The 11,976-nt window shown below is 29.9% G+C and overlaps 1 protein-coding gene across 4 annotated transcripts in view; it reads right to left on the bottom strand.

The window, feature by feature from the left end:
• Positions 1 to 11,976, bottom strand: part of LOC143085490 (glutamate receptor ionotropic, kainate 2-like) — a 73,012-nt gene that overhangs the window by 14,421 nt on the left and 46,615 nt on the right. For 2 of the 4 annotated variants that reach the window (XM_076261865.1, XM_076261868.1), the window contains 5 exons: positions 8,074 to 8,286; positions 6,808 to 6,912; positions 6,075 to 6,098; positions 3,161 to 3,304; positions 1,165 to 1,377 (listed from right to left, as the gene is read on the bottom strand). In XM_076261865.1, the coding sequence (XP_076117980.1) occupies positions 1,165 to 1,377; positions 3,161 to 3,304; positions 6,075 to 6,098; positions 6,808 to 6,912; positions 8,074 to 8,286 (699 nt within the window). The remainder of the gene's footprint in view (positions 1 to 1,164; positions 1,378 to 3,160; positions 3,305 to 6,074; positions 6,099 to 6,807; positions 6,913 to 8,073; positions 8,287 to 11,976) is intronic. The other 2 variants (XM_076261866.1, XM_076261867.1) reach the window with 2 other exon arrangements.

Genomic DNA, 11,976 nt, shown 5'->3' with positions numbered 1-11,976 from the left:
ATGTGTGATTTCAGTAAGCTTCTAGCAGTGTTAAAGCTAAAGTATTTCCCGAAAATAGATTTGCCAAAAATAAAATAAAAACATTCAGCATAAATATAAGAACCTGACTTTAGTGCCATTATACATAAAGGTGCCTACAGTTTATTGATTAAGTAGAAATGTACTTTAAGAAATTGCAAACGGTGTTTTTTTTTCATCCTGCATCTTAAGGGACTACTTTGTATTGTGAAAACCAAATAAGTTAGACAATTTTCCTTTAAGAAATGCCTCATTTTGGGTATTGTTTTCTTTCTTTGCATTATCTTTCACGTTGCTTTATAAAACTGCCTTAAAAGTTATAATCAAAGGTATCAGGCGTCAGACGCACGTTATGTCTTCACAAGACTCATCAGAGAAGCTGAGATATAAACATAACATGATATCACCATTTTTAACGTAAATATATTAGTAGATGGAGTTATTTGATCTGGTAGTTTTCATTGTGAACTCTCTGTAATATTAGTGTTAGTGTAATATTTTCTTATTTTTAATTTTGCGTGCAGTATTCTACTGAGCAGGATAATCAGTTGCAGAACACACTTCTCAAAAACAGTATGTTGTTCCTCCCATTTGTTCTCTTTTAACATGCCAATATGACTGTCGACAGATAGACCCATTACAAATGCCATTAATAATATCTTTGTTTTAAAACTATAAGTATACTGGTGTCAATTGTATTATTTATTTTGTCATGCTTAATTCATAATGCTCCTGATCTTTTTGGGATTTACAGCTTGTCATATTGGCAATGTACTTATATTGTTTATGACAGTTTGTAAATTCGTACATTCTAATTAAATTGCTGAATAAATTGATGGTTATCATACTTTTGTGTTCTCATAAGCATTAAAGAAATTACATGTACTAATCGTTTTCGTAGTTATTGTCATATTGAGATCCGTTTTGCTCAGTCTATTTTGTGTACTGTGTAGTGTTGTTTGTCTGTTTATATGTAAAGGAGAGAACGTAGGATCGCAAATGAGACAACTCACCAAAAAAAGACCAAAGGGCACATAAATTAACAGCTAAAGGTCTATTTGTCTGTTTGGGTTTTTTCTAGTCATTTTTGTGTTATTTCAAAATAGAACAATGAAAAATCTATGTTACAAACATATTAAAAATTACCTTTTGAATTAATTCATTGACCATTCCGGTCCATCCATATGATTTTTTGCTGCCGAATTTTCCGTCTGGAACTAATGAAATGTTGTATTTGAAATTTAATAATTTTGAAATTTCATCCAGTATGCTTACGATAAATCCTTCCAACTGGTCATTGAAATTACCAGTAAAATTCTTATCTTCTGTTTTGTTTTTCCATTGAACAAATGGTGGTTCCTGCAACAAAACAATGTATGATTCTTATTTTTTTATACGTATAACGCTACACACATTTATTTTCCATATTCTGAATATTTTCGGAGACCTGTATTTTCGGTGGTTGTTTTGGGGCTTAGGTGAGGGCCTTTGCTTCATATTTTGTGTTCTGCTAATACATTGTTTCTAATGTTCGGCAAAATAAGCTCTCTCTGTGTTAGACCACTTTAGACCACAGAGATTTCTAAATATCTTTGTATAAGGGAATACTTTTCTTGAATATTGCTTAATTTTATATCTTCGCCATCAAAATATAGGGAAAGTTAAATTTCGTTTTATAACTTTAGTTAAACTTATCTTTACACAATGTAAAAACACATTGGGGAACAAACAGTACTCGTTCTTACTTTTAATACATACGATGGGTGACAATAAAGAGCACGAACTGCTTAACCTTCTAGATGAACTGAATTTAGCGTCAGTTTTTGTTAGCTTTGTTTTGCTTAATCTTTAGTATTGAATATCTTCTTGGTTTCTTTCGTTTATTTTTTGACACATTTCGTAGTATTCAAATAAAAGTTCAGTTTCTGTATTATGTAAGATGTTATTGAAATTGTTTTAACACTCAGGTCTACAGCCAAAACCCTACTGTCTCCCAGCAACATAATGTTTGCAATTCGTCATCAGCTTGATATAAAATCTTAATATATTGATTTGCAGTTTTAAAGATAAGTTAATTTAATGTAGATGTGCTATTGTATACAATAATCTTATATACCAGGATTATAATTTAGTAATAAAGATGTGATTTTCATCTACAAAAAACTTGTTATTGGTGTTCGAATCAAACAAGTTGGACAACCAAATTAATTGCAAAGGTACAATAATTGAAAACATAATAAAGAAAAAATATACATCATTTGGATAAGACCTTTCCTTTCTTTGTGTGAAAAAAAACTAAATGTTTGGAAGAATTTTAGAATATAATGAAGGTTCATCATAACTTACGAATGTAAAGTTTTAAGGCATAGCAGGAACTGGTAATATGATTTTTGAATTTTGATAATTCCACAGGTGGAGCCCACATGAACTAAGTTTTTTTAAAATATGTTTGAGATGTTCCCCTTTGTATTAGTATAAGTAATTTGTTTTGATTGTCATGGAAAATAGATGGACAATGGATACCTGCGAATCAATAAAAAGTTAGCTCTTCTGTTTTTTTAATAGTAAATATCTGGTTCTGGTAAACAAGCACACATACCCTTCATTTTTTCTGTTTTGTTTGTTCCATTATTCATATCCTTTCAATTTATTATAGTCTTTTAAAAAGATTGTTATATTGAAATAGAGTAGCAAACTGTGTAAATTAGTAAAATGTATCAAATAAAGTATTTCTTTATTATGGTGCCTTCTGTACGTTGAACTGTTCTTCTTCATTTTGATGGAATACTTCACACATGCTCTACATATGTTATTAAATTCTTTGATATTTGATAAAACATTTTACAAGATGCATGTATATTTAGTTTCAGGTTTTTAATACTCTTCAAAATCCTTACTTGATTTCGGTCTTTTAACATCTTTGAATTCAGACTCCATGTCAGGAATATAGCAGTTGTTATCCATTCTTTGATGTGTTTAAACTTTAAATTTTGTCATTTAATTAGGGACTTTCAGTTTTGAATTTTCCTCAGCGTTCGGTATTTTTGTGATTTCACTTTGGTGGATGACACGAGCGTCTAGCATACACATATTTTGTATATTTGTTGAGTTTTTGTTTGGCAAATCAAGCTAAATAACTTACAATTTTTGTAGTGACAATCATTGTTTTCCCTCCATAGACGTCATTACTCATTTTCATCATAGTCTGATATGACTTGGACGGTAATAGTCTTTCTTTCATAGAACTTTTCCCGCTACGCCACGTTCCTGACTGAAATAGAGCACTCTGTAAGACGAAGGAACAGAAAGAAAAAATCAATGCATGTTCAAAAGTATTTTACTTGAAGTACATGAGAATAATTAATACAAATTAATATATTTATTCAGTAATATCTAAAAATAGTATCTGCCTTATCTTATGACTCCAATACATTATTTGCAAGCATTAATGATCTATTTTTGAACTCATCGTTTTTATATTAATTTATGAGTTGTCCATTACTAATTACTATGCTAAGCTATCAATGATTATCGACGCCTCAGTTTTAAAGTTAAGCAATCTAACATCAACACCATTAAAGTAAACCTATAACCATAAGCTAAAAACCAAAAAACATATTTCAAATTATTCTATGCTTTAAAATATGAAACCATTTAGTGAAACTGATTTGCTTGAGAGTTTCGGAGGAGAACATACGTTTTTAAGCTAACTATGTATCCATCTTTCAAAAGAACTATTACTATAACTATTACTTTTATTAACAATCACAGTTGAAATAAAAAAAAAGGATTATGTTTATTTGTGACCTATATTTCTTTTGTAATATCCACTTTTGCACAAATACAATTTATTGCAAGGATACGAACAAATGACATTGATTCTTTGTACTGCATTAAAACACTTTACATATGAGTTACCAATAAAGTGTATGCATACACTTTTAAATGTGACCTTGGCATATATTTGTCATTAATTCAGAAATAAAAGGTTAAACAACTTAAACTAAATTATGTTTGTTTGTATGAAAAATCGGAACTCAAAAGGTTAACAAGTCAAATGTGTATGCAACGTTAGTAATGATAATTACACTCAATTTTTTTCTACTCTAGAAATTCTTCATACGAGTACTGGTAAACATCGGTTGTGTGCATGACCATGCGGTAGTCTTAAATCCAGTAGTTAGTAAAATGTGTAGGAGAGATAAAGAGAGATAGAAATATAAATACAAATATCATGCATAGATGCATTGAAAAATGTCATCGAAAAGTGAACGGAGGAACGATTCACGTTAGGGAATTTCGTTTTGAAATTTAGACACTTGTACTGCTATATTTCTGTTAATTTGGAAAGGAAAAAAAGTTCAATACGACTAAAACAAATAGCAAAGGCAATTTTGATTTGTTATAGCGAGTTCCGATTTAAAATGTTCGTGATGAATTATTTAACTCATATACACCATTTTGAAATTCATTATAAATCTTTGAACAACATAAGCTTATTTATATGCATTAACATTAAACGAAAAAGAGCAACACATATCTTCAGAAAATTTATCGGTTCAACGATAGGTTTTACAAAAGAGGATTGCTTATACATTTGGCACATATGCCAAGGTCTATGAATCATTAGGTATAGCTATAAAAGTTGTAAATTTTATCACGGAGTCACAAATATGTACCACCAGCATACTAATGGGCAAAACGAAACACAAATGTTATCGAAGACAAAATAAACACCAAATTCTATAACAGACGAAAAAACTGCTAATTCGATAAAACATCAAATTTTATAAAGGACAGAAAATCATCAAATTCCATATTCATTTAAAAGAGGGACGTAAGATACCAAAGTGACAGTCAAACTCATATATCTAAAACAAACTGACAACGCCATGGCCAAAAAGGAAAAAGACAAACAAACAACAACACACATGACACAACATAGAAAACTAAAGAATAAACAACACGAACCCCACCAAAAAACTAGGGGTGATCTCAGGTGCTCCGGAAGGGTAAACAGATCCTGCTTAATGTATAAGACGGAAAACCCCAGCACACTAAAAAAACAGATACACCAAATTGATAAAAGGCAAAAAAAACACGCCAAATTCAATAAAACAGCAAAAAATGACACTAAATTCTATAGACAAAAAGAAACGTCAAATTTTATTAATGACAAAAGAATAACCAGGTTCACTAAAACAGCAAAAAGAAACACATAATTTTATAAAGGACAAAAATAAACACCAAGTTCAATAAAAGACGAAAAGCAACGCCAAGTTCAATAAAAGATGAAAAGCAACACCAAGTTCAATAAAATACAAAAAGAAACACAAAGTTAAAAAAAAAAGAAACAGATCCAAGCACATCTAGCCCCTGATAAGATTCTTGAACTGAGACGGACATATTTATAAATGATAAGGTCAATATAAAAAGATTCCCATTCAGCGAAACTGATTTTATTTCACTGTACTCAATCTTTTCCCATGTTCCTGTTAAATTTCAATGCGGTATTTTAAGAACTCTTTCTAGTATTTTATTTCCCAACCAATTAGATCTTAGATATAAAGAAAGATAAATTAAAATTAAAATTTCAATAGAAAATTAATTTTTCTTCAAAATCTGCATGCAAAAATGGCAAATAGCATCACTTGTATTAGATGTCATGTACAGAAAATGTTGTTTATGTATCAAAATAGTTTGAAAATATAACACCATTTTCTAAAATATGTAAGTGCTTTTACTAGAAGAACTATCGTGGCATAGTCTCATAAAACAATTGAGAAAAGTTTGAAAAAAAATATCATCACATGTGAAAGGTGGTAATCGTGAAAGCGGTTGACTTATGATTTTTTCTAATAGACTTATATGATAGTATTACTGAAATTCAAAGTACACAAATATACTATCAGAGAAAACATTAATTAATCATTATTTCGAATACCCTCTCCCACGTAGTGATTTTAAAGTGCGCTATTAGTATAATATAGGAGGTATATATATGTATATAATTGAGTGCAGAGTGAAATGTTACAGTTCTGGCTCGCAGGACATACTTGCTTCCCAATAAACTTTAGAATCTAGAAGAAGTTGAGATCGAATTAGATAAAAGACATTTTACAATTTCATATTTGAAAGATTCTGTTGAATTATTTAGGAAATTGAGTACATGATTTTGATATTGGATGAGTTTGATACACTGTAAAAGCAGGGGTTACTTCTTTGTGAATACATGTGATGTTCATAAATAATTAAACATACAAATAATAAATATGATATAACAACTTTGTAGACAAGCATAAACGTTAAATTTTACCACGATATAATTTAGTTCAGTGTGTAGAGAACATCATAACGGGAAAATTAGTACCGAGAAAGCAGGTTTTTTTATATGTTTAATACTTAGACAGTGACGTATCGGCATGTAGTGATATATCACGTGCATATAATTTTTGTAAATGCAATCTATTTTTTTTTATTTGGCGGAAGAGGCTAACTTAAGAGCAAAATAATACCACATCCTAATCTACCATAAAATTAGCGCACTATACAGTATACTATTGTAAATTTGACTTTATCATAATGTACATTAAATTATTATATGTTTAAAAATGTAATTTGTATATGTTTTAAAATGTAATGTGTACATGTTTGAAAATATAATGTGTATATGTTTGAAAATGTAATGAGAATATGTTGAATTTCTAAATCTAATAATGGATAAAACACAATTTTGACAATGCAAACTGTGTAGTTTCGTAAAATTAAAGAAATAAATGTTTTACGTACCGTTCCATTTTGTACTGTTGAAAGTGTATTCATTTGAAAGAAAGTCTCTCTTCTTAGACCAACCTTGGTATATTCTAAAAGTCCAGTGCATCCGTCTATTTTGATCTAAAACCATTTGTTTCATTTAATAAACGTTTTAATCTTTAAATTGTTTAGTACTTATGGAGAAAATATATTAATATTAATATGAACCTTCTTTTATTATTTGGTATTATATATACCAACTAAATATGGAAACTTAATATACTCATCAAAGATACTTGGCATATACTTTCAAACGCCATACGCGCGTTTCGTCTACAAAATAATCAACAGTGACGCTCATTTCAAAACAGTATGATGACCAAAATTAACTACGAAACTTAATAGTATTTAAAAAATAAATTTTAGATAGTTGGGTCAAATCTACAGACAATGACACTATACACATATTTGATGTCGCTTTACCGAATGGTTGTTGAGCTGTTTTAATCTTTGCAAGAAAGTTTCTCTTCTTGTTTACTAGTCAAAAGACTTGATTATTTTGTGTGTAGCTTGTCACCGTTGGGTCAAATATCATAATGTCGGTGTCAAATAGTAAGTTAGGATTTAAGGTATTGATCGGAAAACTAGCAGATGTACATGTAGTATATAAAAGGGCATAAGATAATAAAATGCATATAAGTAAATAAGAAAACAAAAGCAAATTTCTCGTTTCTCGTTTTATATAGATTAGACCGTTGGTTTTCCCGTTTAAATGGTTTTACATTAGTAATTTTTGAGGCCCGTTATAGCTTGCTGTTCGGTTTAAGCCAAGGCTTCGTGTTGAAGGCCGTACCTTGACCTATAATGGTTTACTTTTATGGATTGTTATTTGGATGGAGAGTTGTCTCATTGGCACTATTACCACATCTTGACTTCCTATATCTATTAAAATATTTGATTGATTCAATATTCATGTTTCTTATATTTTTGTGACTTCAAATTATTCCAAGTTACATGAACGATGTTCCAAACGAAAAATTAACATATTAGCGGTTAATCGTTGTCTTTTAAGAAGTACCGTTCGACTTAGAGGATAAGGTTATGTGCTGAACGTCAAACACTCTAATCAAATCAGGGCTCATATGCATTTTAAAAACTACATAAGTTCAGAAATGATGGATTTTCTATATGTTCCGATAAATAAGTACTACGATTGGATATTCTAACTGGTTTTATGCAGATCAGTTCAGACTTTTATAAATTTTATACAACGATTTGAGTTTTACATTTTGCTGGACTTACCTTTCGTAAATTTTTTCTCATTTGTACTCGAGATGAGTTTTTATTGAGGTCTATTAACTTATTGAGTACGTTCATTGCATCGTAGAAAACAGCGTTAGTAAGATTGTTGGATTGTAAGGCACATGATTGAGAATTTCTCTCCATAACAATGAGCAATGATGTAAGATTGGCACGGGAGTCTTCATACTGCTCTAAGGCAACTCTATCCGCATCCTGTAAGAAAACAAACATAGTTTACGTTAAAAAGTAAAATCACACAAATACTGAAATCAGAGGAAAATCAAATCGGAAAGTCCCTTATCACATGGCAAAATCAAATGACAAAACACATCAAAAACCAATGGACAAGAACTGTCATATTCCTGACTTAGTACAGGCATTTTTAAATGTAGAAAATGGTAGATTAAACCTGGTTTTATAGCGCTAAATCTCTCACTTTGTTGACAGTCTCATCAAATTCCGTTATATTTACAATGATGCGTGAACTAAACAGACACAATAAATAAAATAGTCAAAATATGGGTACAGCAGTCATCATCGTGTAATAATTTATAAGGAACAATTCAACAGAACACAAAAACATCTATCGACAAACACATTCATTGATTCATATGATGTATACCAAAGTTAAAATCTATCTCAATTAGGATCTCTAAGATTACAATGAATTGAACGGAAATTACAAATCATATATTTTCATTTTTATGAAGAACCGAACAAAGTATGCAACGTTTATTTCACAATATATATATGAAACTGTAATCCACCAATACAGCTTTTATTTGAATCAATGTAGCACTTACGATGGTGCTTAGATTTTTGTTTTTCTATAACATCTGTTAAGTAATGTTTTCCTTTAACAGATTTAAACTATTTATACAGTATATCAAGGAAAATCCTAAAAAAAACATATGGGAGAGGGCCATAAATGCGAGTAATAGTAATGTATAGGATAGGATTAGGAATTTATCATACGAGTAAATACTGTCTTTAGATTGCATTTCTGTAAATATAGACAATGCAATTTCCCATAGGAACTCCATTTGCGACTAAAACTCTGCCACTTCACTATATATCTATGTTATGAATATTATATATCTCCCATAAAGAGCCGTGGCTTGTGACACAGCTGTATTTACAAAGTGCAACCTATAAGTTTAAAGCCTAAAATATAAAAGTTTGCTGAGAACGAGCTTTTTTTTAAAATAATTGTTGCTAATTTTACCACTTGGTTTGTTTAATGTTAAGAAAAATAATAATTATTAAAATATACTCTAATTGTTTAATGTATAACTGACTTATACTGAAATAATGTTGAACTTGTCGTCAAAAAACAACTTTTAACTGTTGAATAAGCAAAACTACCACGTTGAACCTTTTTCAAAACAACGTTTTATTACAAATTTGATGATTTTCTTTTCAAATGGAATACTACATTGTACCTAAGGAATTTCCTACTGATCGATTACCTGTCAGTAACAGACTAAATAGCAATTCCACAAATGAAATTACGAAACAAAAAGAAATACATCAACGAAAATGTAGTCTGAAATGTCTACAATTGAAGACTGTTATTTATGGGTTCAAATTAACATGCTTTTCTTGTTTCTTTACCATTGAAGTTTTCAGTTGTAAGAACATGTCAAACAAAATTGTTTCAAATTAAATTGAATGTTAAGTGAAAATAATTTCACTGAATTTAAAACAGCAAGGAAATTAACACACTTTTCAATTTATTTCCCAGTTAAGAAGTTGATTTAGCTGTAAGATCGCTCGCTATTTTGTGTTGACTGTTTAAGGAATATTTTGAGAACATGAGTTAAACAAGTTTTTCTATCAATGAACGGTTTCACCTACATTATGACTGCATAGTTCACTGTTTAAGAAATAGTTTGAGAACATGAGTTAAACAAGTCTTTCTATCAATGGATGGTTTTTTCCAACATTATGACTGCATAGTTCACTGTTTAATGAATAGTTTGAGAATATGAGTTAAACAAGTCTTTCTATCAATGGATGGTTTTTTCCTACATTATGACCGCATAGTTCACTGTTTAATGAATAGTTTGAGAATATGAGTTAAACAAGTCTTTCTATCAATGGATGGTTTTCCCCTACATTATGACCGCATAGTTCACTATTTAAGAAATAGTTTGAGAATATGAGTTACACAAGTCTTTCTATCAATGGATGTTTTTTTCCTACATTATGACTGCATAGTTCACTGTTTAAGAAATAGTTTGAGAATATGAGTTAACCAAGTCTTTCTATCAATGGATGGTTTTTCCTACATTATAACTGCATAGTTCACTGTTTAAGAAATAGCTTGAGAATATGAGTTAAACAAGTCTTTCTATCAATGGATGGTTTTTTCCTACATTATGACCGCATAGTTCACTGTTTAATGAATAGTTTGAGAATATGAGTTAAACAAGTCTTTCTATGAATGGATGGTTTTCCCCTACATTATGACCACATAGTTCACTGTTTAAGAAATAGTTTGAGAATTTGAGTTAAACAAGTCTTTCTATCAATGGATGGTTTTTTCCTACATTATGACTGCATAGTTCACTGTTTAATGAATAGTTTGAGAATATGAGTTAAACAAGTCTTTCTATCAATGGATGGTTTTCCCCTACATTATGACCACATAGTTCACTGTTTAAGAAATAGTTTGAGAATATGAGTTAAACAAGTCTTTCTATCAATGGATGGTTTTTTCCTACATTATGACTGCATAGTTCACTGTTTAAGAAATAGTTTGAGAATATGAGTTAAACAAGTCTTTCTATCAATGGATGTTTTTTTCCTACATTCTGACCGCATAGTTCACTGTTTAATGAATAGTTTGAGAATAAGAGTTAAACAAGTCTTTCTATCAATGGATGGTTTTTTCCTACATTCTGACCGCAAAGTTCACTGTTTAATGAATAGTTTGAGAATATGAGTTAAACAAGTCTTTTTATCAATGGATGGTTTTTTTCTACATTATGACTGCATAGTTCACTGTTTAAGAAATAGTTTGAGAATATGAGTTAAACAAGTCTTTCTATCAATGGATGGTTTTCCCCTACATTATGACCACATAGTTCACTGTTTAAGAAATAGTTTGAAAATATGAGTTAAACAAGTCTTTCTATCAATGGATGTTTTTTTCCTACATTATGACTGCATAGTTCACTGTTTAAGAAATAGTTTGAGAATATGAGTTAAACAAGTCTTTCTATCAATGGATGTTTTTTTCCTACATTCTGACCGCATAGTTCACTGTTTAATGAATAGTTTGAGAATAAGAGTTAAACAAGTCTTTCTATCAATGAATGGTTTTTTCCTACATTCTGACCGCAAAGTTCACTGTTTAATGAATAGTTTGAGAATATGAGTTAAACAAGTCTTTTTATCAATGGATGGTTTTTTTCTACATTATGACTGCATAGTTCACTGTTTAAGAAATAGTTTGAGAATATGAGTTAAACAAGTCTTTCTATCAATGGATGGTTTTCCCCTACATTATGACCACATAGTTCACTGTTTAAGAAATAGTTTGAAAATATGAGTTAAACAAGTCTTTCTATCAATGGATGTTTTTTTCCTACATTATGACTGCATAGTTCACTGTTTAAGAAATAGTTTGAGAATATGAGTTAAACAAGTCTTTCTATCAATGGATGGTTTTCCCCTACATTATGACCGCATAGTTCACTGTTTAAGAAATAGTTTGAGAACATGAGTTAAACAAGTCTTAGCTTTATATCAAGGGGTTATTTCCCCTTCATACATTTTGACTGCATAATTCAACTTAATTCAATAAACAAGCAAAAAGGATATATTGAAAATACTATCAGTAAAAATAAATACTGATATTTCAAAGTCATAATTTGTTTGGATAGTAGAAAGCTAACT

Source organism: Mytilus galloprovincialis, chromosome 8, assembly GCF_965363235.1.
Source record: "Mytilus galloprovincialis chromosome 8, xbMytGall1.hap1.1, whole genome shotgun sequence".
NCBI lineage: Eukaryota > Metazoa > Mollusca > Bivalvia > Mytilida > Mytilidae > Mytilus > Mytilus galloprovincialis.
The sequence above is the reverse complement of the archived record's forward strand: the minus strand, read 5'-3'. Positions and strand labels throughout refer to the sequence as shown.